This window comes from Polyodon spathula, chromosome 55 (assembly GCF_017654505.1).
Source record: "Polyodon spathula isolate WHYD16114869_AA chromosome 55, ASM1765450v1, whole genome shotgun sequence".
NCBI lineage: Eukaryota > Metazoa > Chordata > Actinopteri > Acipenseriformes > Polyodontidae > Polyodon > Polyodon spathula.
The window spans coordinates 953,502-967,081 of record NC_054588.1 but is presented as its reverse complement, the minus strand read 5'-3'; the positions used below and the strand labels follow the sequence as shown (position 1 = coordinate 967,081).

At 43.4% G+C, this 13,580-nt stretch overlaps 1 protein-coding gene across 3 annotated transcripts in view; it reads left to right on the top strand.

Annotated features, from left to right (window-relative positions):
- Positions 1-11,692, top strand: part of LOC121307363 (nuclear factor of activated T-cells, cytoplasmic 4-like) — a 46,453-nt gene extending 34,761 nt beyond the window's left edge. For all 3 annotated transcript variants that reach the window (XM_041239564.1, XM_041239563.1, XM_041239565.1), the window contains 7 exons: positions 3,794-3,993; positions 4,207-4,379; positions 4,757-4,897; positions 5,099-5,154; positions 6,029-6,155; positions 7,276-8,082; positions 10,924-11,692. In XM_041239564.1, the coding sequence (XP_041095498.1) occupies positions 3,794-3,993; positions 4,207-4,379; positions 4,757-4,897; positions 5,099-5,154; positions 6,029-6,155; positions 7,276-8,082; positions 10,924-10,991 (1,572 nt within the window). In that variant the 3' untranslated portion in view covers positions 10,992-11,692. The remainder of the gene's footprint in view (positions 1-3,793; positions 3,994-4,206; positions 4,380-4,756; positions 4,898-5,098; positions 5,155-6,028; positions 6,156-7,275; positions 8,083-10,923) is intronic.
- Positions 11,693-13,580: the final 1,888 nt, after the last annotated feature.

Sequence of the window (13,580 nt, the reverse complement as noted above, 5' to 3'; positions counted from 1 at the left end):
CTTGGTGTCTGTGTTAGTTTGCTACATTCTTCCAGAGTTGAGTTTCATTAAAGCTGCAAACAGGCAGACAGTGACCCACAATCCTGTGGAGTTTCAGACAGAAAGCAGAGCAGATGGCTCTCCAGTTTGTTTACATGCCTTCCCTCAGAGTTGTTTGGGATTTTGGAAACATTGTCAGGCCGTGCTGGCTGGGAGATCTGGAAAGACACGTCCTGCTCCTGTGTGTTTCATTGTTTACAGGGAGTTTGGCTCAGAGCCGACAGCTCTTTAAAATGCTGAACCTCACTAGAGACTGGCTTTGCGTGTCTGTGTATGTTAGCTGTTTACAATTACTACCAGCTGTACAGTCTCTCTCTCTCTCTCTCTCTCTCTCTCTCTCTCTCTCTCTCTCTCTCTCTCTCTCTCTCTCTCTCTCTCTCTCTCTCTCTCTCTCTCCCCAATCCCCTTTGTCTCTCTCCATCCCTCGACCTCTCTTCTCTGTTTCTCCCTCTCTCATTGTCTCATTCTCTTTTTCTTCCCTCTCTTTCTCTCCCTCTCTCCCTCCTTCTACCTCTTTCCTGCTCCCTCCCTTCTTCACCTACTTCACTCTCCCCCTTCCCCTCTCTGTTCCCAATTACACCACATTCCTAAGCAGATGCTGAGTTTGATCTTTTGAAAGCAATTCTCCAAATTCAATTTAGGGTTAAACATGCTCTCCATAGATTATACAGTACAAACTGAATACTGTACCCCATATACAGGGTGAGTCATAATTCAAGCAACATTGTTTATTTGCATTGTTTTCAATTCTGCTTGCCATTATTGAACAGCTCTCTGGTGGATAAATAGACATTCTTCTTTCGCATCTCATCCTCTGCGCACCCTCCACTTTCCAGGATGCCCAGACAATGTTGCACGATTAGTTCGCGTTCAATGAAAGTGGGCCCAGGGATAATGTTAATAAAGCTAATAAGGGGTAATAGAATGGACTATAAAGATGGTCAGCACCGCTTTAAAGGGTTCGAGTGATAATATTCTCTTAAGAGGAAAGGAATGTATTTTAAAGGGTAGCGTTGCTTCACTGATAACCATTTGAGGCAAATGCTCAGAAAGCCTTATCAGTGTCAAAACTCACAGCCTATCTCTTTCTATTCTCACAGCCTGGGGAATGCAATTAAACTACAGAAGCAACAGGGTGTTCTAATAAGTAGACATGCGCCGTTTACAAGCAGCTTCAAATATAACTTTACATTACAGTCCTGTTACTTTTGTCTAGTTTTGCAATGATTACGAATCATTCTGGGATCTGTTGCTCCTATATCAAGCTCTTTATCACTTTAAATCTGCCTTTACCCAGCTGAGCTGCTCTGAGCTCGTCTGGAGAATCCTAATGGCCGGACACTGAACAGTCTTCCGCATTAGTAAGTCATTCAGATCACTGACAAGAGAGGACTGACTCTGCCAGCCCCCCCCCCCCCCCCCCCCCCCCCCCCCCTCTACATTGCGAAACAGAGAGAGAGTAGGGGGATAACAGAGAGAGAGTAGGGGGAGAGATGGCATTAAAAGATGATTTGTATGGAGGATGGCAGTTCAGTGCACTTAGGATGCTATAGACAAGCTCAAAAAAAATAATAATTAAGAAATAAATATGAGAGGAACCCAGCTGGATTGATAGCAGCCACCGTAGAATAGCAACTGTAGAAAAAGTGATTACTCCTTCAGAGAATAAGAGGAGGAGGAGAGTGAGTCGGGGGAGGAGGAAGGGGAGAGAGAGAGAGAGAGAGAGAGAGAGATCTTCTTTTTCCCACACTCTTCCCCTCTCCCTGCCCCCTCATACGCTGAGCTATTCTACAGTAGAGATGTCAGCATGTGGGTCAGTGTGTCTGTGTGAGTCAAATAGCAACTCGGAGATCCCAAGATATTTAGAGAGAGACAGAAAGGATGCAGAGGGGCTGGGGAATTGTTAGGGTTAGGGTTAGGGGCTGGGGAAGGGTTAGGGTTAGGGACTGGGGAAGGGTTAGGGTTAGGGTTAGGGTTAGGGTTAGGGTTAGGGTTAGGGTTAGGGTTAGGGTTTAGGGTTAGGGTTAGGGTTAGGGTTAGGGTTAGGGTTAGGGTTAGGGTTAGTGGCTGGGGAAGTGGGTAAAACATCTTTAATGGAATGACCATGGAGAGTTTATTTGCTGGGCTTCTGCTGTCTTATTATTTCCATGCACACTGAATCCTGTGCTGCCCGACTGTATTCATTTAAAGTATTCCCAAACCCGCTGTAGTGTTTACTAGAAAATATCACTATATCCCTGACCTAGTTTTTAATCTAACGAAGCTAGCAAAAAAAATCATAACATCAAATGTAACTTCTTAGTATTTAAATAAATGCATTTCAAAGCAGCATATTCCCAACAGAGGCATGGACCCTGTTCATAAGCAGGAAATTCATGTTAAGTGCAAATTCATTTGTATTATAAGGAACAATTTATAATAACCTGTTAAATTTGGTCGGGACCATGTAGAAAAGTCATAGTATCAGGAGATGTGTTTATGATCCGAGTCCATTTGAATTTGAATTCACTGTAGATATATTTTTTATGATATTGCACAAATCCCACAGATGCTTAGTATTTCCTACAGCTTTTTTGGGGTCCTCATTTGAGAAATAGGCTCATGCTCTGATCCCATCTGTCTGTCTGTCTCTCTGTCTGTCTGTCTGACGTGGTGAGATCCATAATCGCCTTGATTTTGCACCGATCCCATTAAAATCCAGGTTTTATAAGAATATTTATCTTTAACCTTAGTGTGTGATTGTTCTTTTGGGGACCCTCTGGACAGCTATGGCCTAAAGTTTTCCATCCCTTACAATTAAATATATATACACACTCCTCATTATATCGTCCCTCGCTTTACTGCAGATATATCGCGGTCCAGGAGTTGGCTCCCCATGTCTAACTGCGCTTGCCATAGCTGCAATATACAGTACACAGGCACTTAGAATTACTGTTCGTTTTATTTCATGCAGCACATCACAAACAATATACAGAACAATTAAAAACAAAGCATTAATATCGTACTGTTTTATTAATCATATGCACACGCATTGCACAACAACACAAAGCAAGTTAAACATCTTCTGCTGAAGCTGTTTTTATTTTATCCAGTGAGGTGTTCACGTGTGGCAGCAGTGCACCAGCAAAAGCCACAAGGCAGTCGGCTCCCTAGCAACAAGCCTCTTGTGTTGGGAATGGATTCTTTCAATGCAGCGGGTTTGGGGATATGAGAAAGGAGAGGCAGACTCATGAAATTAATTGGAGACTGAAGTTGATGAGAAGCAATTACCCTCCGCTGTACGAATTAAAACGGTGTGCTGCTTTTTATACGAATAATGAGAAAAAGCGGGTTGCGTAGAGGATTTATACTGGACCCTGATGCCCCAGATAAACGAGGGAGTGCTTGTACAGTATTTGTTATTTAGCCTATTTGTTTTTCAATGAGTCTCTCGCTATATTATGGCCCTCGATATATAGCAGATTTATCATATATATATATATATATATATATATACACACACACACACACATATATGTATTATATATATGATATATAATATATATATATATATATTGTTTTAGTCATGTTTTTATTAAGTATATAGAAAGCTACAAAGTGGTATATAATTCAATATGTTAGCATTATTCAGCAGGTTTCATTCGACTTCATGAAGCAAAATGAGTTAATACTATAGGGTGATGCACACAGCCATAGCTGTCTGTGCGCCGGTTGATTCTGAGAGTGCTCTCATGACTGCGAATGTTCTTTCCAGTTATTGGGATTCAGTGAGAAGCCGCTGTCCCTCCAGATGTTCATCGGCAGTGCTGACGAGCGAGCCTTGCGCCCCCACGCCTTCTACCAGGTCCACCGCATCACTGGCAAAATGGTGAGCACAGCCAGTCAGGAGCTCGTACTGGGAGGGACCAAGATCCTGGAGATCCCGCTGCACCCCGAGAATGGGATGAGCGCCAGGTGAGTCTGTCTGTGGAGCTGTCTCTACCGATATGGTTTGGGATCCAGGACTTGGATTCGTGCACACCCTGTGTCAAACCTAATATTAACGAACATTTCCGAAAGAGAGCAGGCCATTTATCCATCAGTGCTAGTCCGGTTCCTAGTAGCTGATTGATCTCAGAACTCTGTTATTATGAATCTTTTGTCCTCCTCCTTTTTCTCCGGTTGCAGTATCGACTGTGCCGGAATTCTGAAGCTGCGGAATTCCGACATCGAGCTTCGAAAGGGAGAGACAGACATTGGGCGGAAAAATACCAGAGTGAGGCTGGCCTTCAGAGTGCACATCCCCCAGGGAGCCGGCAAAGTGGTGTCCCTGCAGACTGCATCGGTGCCTGTAGAGTGCTGTGAGTATGGCCCTCCACAACTGTGAAACATTCAATAGAACTGGATCCAGAAACACTCACATAAAATTCAATGAAACACCACTAGAAGTCTTTCTCAGTGTCTTCAATTCATTGACAAAAGTTTCCACTACAAGTCTTTCTGAGTGTCTTCAATTCAATGTCAAACATTTCCACTAGAAGTCTTTCTCAGTGTCTTCAATTCATTGTCAAACGTTTCCACTAGAAATCTTTCTCTGTGTCTTCAATTCAATGACAAACGTTTCCACTACAAGTCTTTCTCAGTGTCTTCAGTTTAGATTATAGTAATGTGTTACATTGGTCTATTGTTGATGTTTGCTCAATTGTTTGATTATTGGTTATTGGTCAATCGGTTCCAGCTCAGCGCTCGGCCCAGGAGTTGCCCGCTGTGGAGAGTTGTAACATCACTTCCTGTTCCATGGAGGGGGGGGAGGAACTTGTGCTGACCGGCTCCAACTTCCTGCCAGAGTCAAAGGTCATCTTCATTGAGAAGGGACCAGGTAAAGAGCTCTCTGTTAAGACATTTTTCTTGTGGGAGTCTTTTCAGAAGCAGTTCTGGTGGTTGATAAAGTATTAAATAGCTTAGAAAAAATACCATTAAGAATGTAACTTTACTAGAATGAGTGTACCTTTCATAGAGTAGCATGTGAAATTCTTGTGATAGCTCCATGCGCTTATTGTTTCTGCTGTTTGATTGACAGATGGTAAACTCCAATGGGAGAGTGAGGCACAGGTGGACCGGGACAAAAGCAGTGAGGTAATCATGACATCATCACCACACTGTTGACAGAGCTGATTTGAAGAATAGTTTTCTTTTTATTCTTTATGTAAATAAAGCCTTTTTATGAGCAAAAGCTTGCATGAAAACATCTGAAATTCAGTAGCACACATTTCCACTGGAATTCTTTCTCAGTCTGCAATTCAATGACAAACATTTCGATTAGAAGCCTTTAATAATGTCTTCATATGTTATGTCACATAGGATACTAAAACACAACAGAGGGCAGGAGACACTTCTTCACACAGAGAGTGGTAAGGGGATGCAATGGGTTACCTATGCTGAATCTCTGGGATCCTTTAAGATCTAACAACATTTTGAGACCAGTTACTAGGAATCAGTCGATCAATGCTGGCCTGAACGGTCTCCTCTTGCTCAAAGGGATGTGTGTGACTGTGATGGTTGTAATAATGCCCCCTCAATCAAATGATCATATTTGAAGGTGTATTTAAAGCATAAGAACAAAAGAACATTTCCAAACAAGAGGAGTCCAAGAAGTTTGTGCTAAAGGTATTGGTTAAGGTTACTATGTCAACTCCTTTAAAGATTTGAAAGACTTCAATCCTGTCGCCCTGGTTCCTCTTTGTTCCAGGCTTAATAGATTCAGTTCTTACAGCCTTTCTTTGTAGCTCAGTCCTTGAAGTCCTGGGGTTCGTCTGGTTGCTCTGGCTGGATGAGTGTGGGAAAGCAGTCTAGCAGCTGCATTTGGACAAGCTTAGGCTTTCTCTTGGTGCGACTGTTCTAGCTCCATCCTTTAGTATTTGAAGCTCACACATCAGTATGCGTGTAACACTTTGCATCTGAGGACCCTGGATTTCACAGTAAGTTTCCCTGCCTGTTGTCTCTCCTGCAGTATGAGCTGTGTGTGGAGGTCCCAGGGTATTGCAATGAGACAGCAAGTCGGCCAGTCCAGGTTTACTTCTACGTTTCCAATGGGAAAAGAAAGCGCAGTTCAATACAGTGCTTCAAATACCTGCCAGGTAACCACATTCCCAACTCAAGTCTTAGCAGCTTCTGTGAAATTGTAATTCTTTTATTACATGTTTGCAATCATTTCGAGTTGTTCTGGGTTCTATTTTAGTGTGTTTGCAATCATTCCGAGTGTTTTGGGTTCTGTGGCTCCACTACAGAGTAACTATCATTTGTCTCTAACCCTGCCTTTGGAGATGCGTTTTACCTAGTTGAGCTGTTTTGAGCCTCTTTGGAGAATCCTAAGTGTCAGGCACTGGCCAGCCTTCTTCATTCCATTCAAATCACGTGACAGCATGACCCCTAACTTAGAGTAGGTGAGGCTGGAGGCATTGAAAGTGAATGGAAGGAGGAAGGCTTTTCAGTCCTGGTACTTAGGATTCTCCAGCTCAAAGAAAAAAAAAATTAAATATTAGAGAAACAGAATCCAAAACCACTGAGGATGAAGTAGTAGAGGATCTATAAAACGGATTGTGCCAAAATTGAACAATTCTGTCAGCTACAGTGGTCTCAAATGTGTAGTTAGTTTTAAACTTTCAGTGTCTGCTGGCTCACTGGCTGAAAGCATGTCCGTCAGGAGGCAAAGTAGCTGATTGGTTAATGAAAGAAAAGATTGAAGGGGGTGGGGGCAATTCCACCGTCTAGGGGACCCAGGAAGTGCAACACTCTCTGAAAGCAGGGCTTGTGCAAACAGAGATTTGTTTAGCCTAGCGTTGAACCATGATGTTTCAAAAATAAAAATACATGTTTGCTAAAGCATGCATTTCTTTCAAAATTGCACATTTGAGACCCATATAATGAATGGGTGAAAATTCATGGAACTATTATTGGTAGCTCACTTTTTTGATGCTGAAGATGGAAAGTTTCAAGTAAATTTCCAGCATGTTCTTCTGTGTTCTTCTAGTGGTAGCTGTGGCATCATAACTGGATATGGAGGTGAAATGTTATTAATGATTGTGTTCGCTTCAACTTCTTCAGCAGCAGAGATTAAATTCAACTGGGACTCTGTCTATCTGTCAGACCCTGTTAGGAGTGTATTTCTGTTGTACAATGTACCTTTCCCTTTAATTCAAGATGGTAATAAAAGTAGGTGTCAGAGTTCAATATGTCAAAATCTCTTTTATTTCCCAGTGATGTTCAAAGAACCTCCACCAGTTTCAATGGGTAATCCACAGTGCCCTCTAGTGGCAGATCCCAGTAGAGCGGCACAACCTTGCCAGTCGCTCGGCCCAGGAGGCGGGCACTACCCAGTGGACTACCATCCTTACTACCAAAGAAACCACATCGATTGTCCCCAGGGCTACCCTTCTCCCAGGCACTTCCCGTTGCGGGAAGAATGTGAAAACGCGGCAGACGATTTCCTGGATCATCTGGGCTACGAGGAGGATCTGGGGGTCAACGGGCTTCTGCTGCCTCATTTGCAGAAACCCGACTTGACTCCGCGCCTCACGTGGCTGGACTCCCCTTACCAACCAACATCTCCTTCCTCCCTGAGCCCTTACACGCCAAACAGTCAGGTCTCCAGCTCCTCCCAATCAATGCTCTGCAGGCCCAGTTACCCATCTGAGATCTTTGAAGGCTCCTCGCTGCAGATGGGATATACAGTACCTCAAGCTATTGACCAGACGTACGCTGCCCGTGGGATGAATTTCCAGATCAATGATTCGTTCCCTGTGGCTCAGGAGCCATGCCTCCCGCCTTACCCCTCGTATCCCTATGCCGATTCCTCCACAGGATTAGCTAGTCCCTCGGAAAAGCCCTCTCTGCCCGAACAGACGACCTTCGGCCCAGAGTCTCTCCCGGGTCCAGTGTCCCAGGGTAAGGAGGGTGGCGAAGGGTCGCAGTGCAATGTGGAGAGAGAGGAGGTGAAGTCTGGGTTCGAAGGATACGGACCTCCCTTTAGGAATGTACCCATTCAGGGGATCACGCTGGAAGAAGGTAAGAGATTTCAAACTGGGGGGTATGGCTGTGTACAGGGTGCGGGAATCCACTGCGAGAGAGAGAGAGAGAGACTGACTGTGTGACTTTCTTTCAAGGTCCTTTTAATCTCACATTAATATCAACAATAAGGTAAAACCACAAAAAATGAAAACAAGATTCTTGCTGGCTCCAAGGATCAGCCAAAATCTCCCCAGCACATCAGCATTAAAAAAAGAAAATCTTATTAAACACAATTTTTACCTTAAAAACAGATTTTAAAACAACAAAAAAACAAAAATAAAAGCTAACATAATTGGATCCATATTATAATCCATTAGAAAATTCAACAGTAAGGTGGAAAAAATTGATTCAGATTTTCTAAAACAGCACATCGAGTGTTCCCTCTTTACTCACAGAGCACACAGTATCTCCATCACGCCACCTCTCCTGAAAGCCCTCCAGATCATGAACTACACTAAAATAGGCGAAATCTATTTTTACTTGCTGACCGCCAGCTCTCTGAACAGCCCGGTCACACCTGACAGCCCTGCTCCAGTCAGCTTGTTCTTCCTGGACTATAAAATACTTGGTTTTGCTTGGCCTGTAATAAAATTAATTAAAACACATTTCTTTCCATCATTTTAAAACTACAAGTGGTTCCATAAATAAAAAGCTGTTTTGTAAAAGAGACTTCCAGCCCCTGCAGCAACACTGTCAGGAGGTGAAGCAGCAGTCTCTGACAGTCGCTGTCTGCATGGAAAACCGTCTCCTGCTGACCACAGAAACAGCACACAGAGCTGATACCAGGGTCCGCTCTGTGCACGAACCTCCCTGGGGACAAAATGCCATGAAGTACCCTCTGTTGTAAGTCTCCAGCTCTCTTATTTAAGCGTGGTTTATATACAACTCTCCACACTGAGGCTTCCTCCTCTCCCACAGTCAGAAGGTCTCTCCATTTGGAGGCAGACACCCCTCTTAAAAATTTAACACATGCTACCTTTCTATTAAAAATATAAAGCTTGTGGAATACTCGGGATATTTTTAACATTGCGTAGCTTTAAGAGCCGCTCTGGCTCTGGCTCTGGCTCTGGCTCTGGCTCTCGGCTCTGGCTCTCGGCTCTGGCTCTGGCTCTCGGCTCTGGCTCTGGCTCTGGCTCTGGCTCTGGCTCTGGCTCTGGCTCTGGCTCTGGCTCTGGCTCTGGCTCTGGCTCTGGCTCTGGCTCTGGCTCTGGCTCTGGCTCTGGCTCTGGCTCTGGCTCTGGCTCTGGCTCTGGCTCTGGCTCTGGCTCTGGCTCTTGCTCTGGCTCTGGCTCTGGCTCTGGCTCTGGCTCTGGCTCTGGCTCTGGCTCTGGCTCTGGCTCTGGCTCTGGCTCTGGCTCTGGCTCTGGCTCTCGGCTCTGGCTCTCGGCTCTGGGCTCTGGCTCTGGCTCTGGCTCTGGCTCTGGCTCTGGCTCTGGCTCTGGCTCTGGCTCTCTGGCTCTGGCTCTGGCTCTGGCTCTGGCTCTGGCTCTCTGGCTCTGGCTCTGGCTCTGGCTCTCTGGCTCTGGCTCTGGCTCTGGCTCTGGCTCTGGCTCTGGCTCTGGCTCTGGCGCTGGCTCTGGGCTCTGGCTCTGGCTCTGCTGTTTTCCCCCGCCTCCTGCCCTGCCTAAGTCTTGCTAATCTGGTAGTTTTTCCTCTGATGCCCCTGATTTCAACATCTGAAATAGTGCACAAAAACAGCACATGCGCTTCCTTCTATATTAAACATCCAGGCTACATCTATTACATTATTGATATTTTTCTAAATGATAAGACATGTTTTAATTGTTGATCTTTTAATTTCACACATATACTCTTGACTTTCCAAATCTACCCAGCTCTCTCTGCAACTCATTTTTCAGAAAAGGTGGCACGTTAAAATAACTTTAGACATGTGCACCAGGGCTCCTTTTATCACAAACCCTTCCTGGACCAGTTAGTCTACATCTTGCATCTCACTAAAATAAATGACTAACCCTTTGTTCATTCTAGATGCGGACACAATTTTTTCTCCCCCTACCACTTCACTGACAGCGAGCAGTCAATCCTCCACCGACACCTCGCTGTCGGGTACACACTGACAACCGTGTCGGTGACTCAGACCTGCTCCGCCTGACTCAGACCTGCTCCGCCCGACTCAGACCTACCACAGCACATTTAACAAACAAATACATACATGAATGGCTATTTATTATAAAACTCTACCAGAAATGCAATGAATAATCTGCAAACTCACGCAAGAGTTTCCACTCCTACCCCACTGCTTCCTCCAGCTCCTCCCACAACCCAAGAGAGAGAGAGAGAGAGAGAGAGAGAGGAGAGAGAGAGAGAGAGAGAGAGAGAGAGAGAGAGAGAGAGAGAGGGGGAGAGAGAGAGAGAGAAAGAGAGCAAGAGGGAGAGAGAAAAAGAGAGAGAGAGAGATATCGATCCAGGTTTATTCACAGACTTTTTATAGCTTGTTCACAGACAGTGTCAGTCAGCAGCCACGAGGGCACCAGCAGTGATAACTCCTAGAGCGAGGTCAAGCTAGTGGAACCACGTGTCTGGAACACAAACAGTGTGTTCCTGCCCGATGTTACCGAAAGAAAAACGAAAATGCTGAACAAAACACTTGGCTGAGCGCTGCCCCCCCCCCCCCCCCCCCCCCATTGCAGGAACCTTGTCTCCGACACCTCCTCTCATAAACTGTGGTGGGATCAGAATCCTCTCCGATAAATCTAATGAGACTGATCCCAGTCTCACACAGTGATAGCATGCAGCTCAATAGAACCAGTAACCAGGTGAAAAAGAGCCAGCATTGTCACTGCAGTGCATTTACTGGTTTTCTTTTGTTTTTCACAGTGAATGAATTTATTGGAGAAAATCTGACACAATTTCCTGAGGCAACCCTTGAAGGAAGATCGAGCTAAAGGACATGGCTTGGGGCAGTTAAATCGAGTCAAGTGACTTTTCTGACAGTCAGTTTTGGCTAGTGCCTTTGTACGTGAATTGCAGCAGAAAAGCGTTTCAGCTAGCGCCTTCTTTAAATCCAGTAGGCTGAAGAGCACCACTTCTAAAAGATTCCCACAATAAAAGCTCAGCAAAGTGTAATAAAGCACAAAGCATGGCAAAGCACAGAGAAGCATTGTAAAGCATGGAGGTGTGGTAAAAAATATTACAAAACCAACCATGCTAGACTAACCAGTATAAATGTGTACCACAGTAAAAGCCCAGCAAAGTGTAGTAAAACACAGTGCAAGCATGGCATATCTAAGCGCTGTAAAGCACAGAGAGGTGTGGTAAGACTCTTTAAAAACATGGCAAACTATAGCACTGTGTGCTAAATGCATAGGATAACCATGCATGGTGGAAACTACAAAATGACTGCAAATTTACCTGGGTAAACTTTAATAAGGGACTAGTCAAACATTTGTTGATTTGACCGAGCTTCACTAAAAAGCTTGTTCTTCTAACAGGGAAGCAAGTCGATTTTAAAGCAGTCAAACTCTCAAACAAGCCATATATTTATTTTGCAAGTGGAAACTAGTTTCAGCTTAACTATACCAGCAAAAATTCTCTCTTTCTCCTAAATACCTTGACTACGTTTGTGTTTAAATTATTGTTTGATTTTTATACATATATAAATATATATAGGAATTCTATTTTTAATTGCTTTACATTTGTAATACAGTATTTTAAGCATACAACCCAAAACACAACAACAAAAAACATGACATTTAATAAAGAAATGCATATGCTACCTATGTCATATAAACTTTCTCAAATAAAGACTATTAACAATCACTTTGTCTGGTTTTCATTGTCTCTTTTCTGGGTGATACTGGCAATTTTAACAAGCTTTTTAAGTTTGACCGATGACTATTTGAATTGTTGCATGCCTCTAAACCCAGAAATGCATTAGCGAATACGAATGACAAGAAATGTGAGTTCTTTAGTTCTAGATCAATCACATGGTGTGGATTGTGCAACTATTCAGCAACAAGCACGGGAAAGCATCAAGACATTCTCCCAGGGGTTTCTGGGATTGGTCTGCAGCAAAAAAAACACTGGAAAGAAAGAAAGAAAGAAAGAAAGAAAGAAAGAAAGAAAGAAAGAAAGAAAGAAAGAAAGAAAGAATCATTCCCAAATAATTGGCCGGTCACTGTAACAGTGTAAACAGCACCCCCTTGTGGTTATCTCGTATTTAAATACTCATTAACCATGTTAAATATTTAAACTCATACAAAATTATTTATTTTTTGCATTTTGACTTATTAGAAACTGTCAACAGCTTTCACCACGGATTTAAAAGAGCTTTACTGGAAACGCGGCGAGTTTCGTGGCTTTCAAGTTAGTTAGAACAGGATATTATGTGTGCCTAAACTTTGAATTGACTTTACATCAGGGCCATGCACAACCATAATCATGTTAAAAAATGAAAGATCAATTTTGCTCTATTCAGCAGTGTGCAAATGTATTAGAACACCTCAAGATTTTTCATTTATATCCTTCATATACCTACTTGCATGAAAACCTCAGGGTGTGAGAATATGGTGGTTTTGTATCAGTCTGCAGTGGTCGGTTGAGTTGTGAATCCATCTCAGTCTTTATGTTTGGCAGGCAATACCCCGCTTGCTGTTCCGAGCGCATCGGTACAGTTCTTTGAAAAGAAGGAAAAATAAATAAAAATGACCGCTCTACCAAGCAGCGCACTTTTAGCAGGAGGTGTGCAAGCACTCGACCAGTGCCTACAATGCAATGCCTTAACCTGCTAAAATGGTAACCGTGTTACACTCAATTGAAAGAAAACGATGTTAAAAATTGGCAAGAAAAAAAATGTTGCAAAGGAGGCGAAAGACAGCAGAGCGGTGAAAACGATGTATCGATGCAAAGCTGAAGATGATGAGAAGGCGAAACAGCTGTATCCGGAAGGAGGCGAGGCAGATTTCAATGGGCAATTTTACTAGGAACGTTTTAGTTTTAAACAAAACTTTTATTTATTTATTTATTTATTTTAAAACCAAAGACTCCGGATGACTGAACAAGCTGTACGAACGCATTTTGTCTAAAATAAAGTTACATTAACCCAGTTTTTTTTTTTTTTTTTTTTTTCCCCCCCTGGATGTTTAATCTGTGTTTTTGCTACAGTTACAATTTCAACAGCATCTTAAATTGAACCCTTTTCCATCTACAGTACCACTTTAATATCTACTTGCTAACTATGAACACCAGGTGGTGCTAGTGCTCTGTAAAATAACCCATACGCGGCGTTAATGTAATCGATTGCATTGGGGCCAGATCTTGTGTCTATCAACACGGCAGTGGCTTCAAAATACATGTTACTGTACTGTCCTTATACACAGAATCACCACAAGGTGGTAGTGGTAATCTATAAAATAATCCATAATATGGGTACCTGAATTAAACCAGACACATCGGGGCCAGTAAGTGATGTCACTATCAATATAGCATTTAAAAACACACACACACACACACACACATCAGACAGCACTATACCC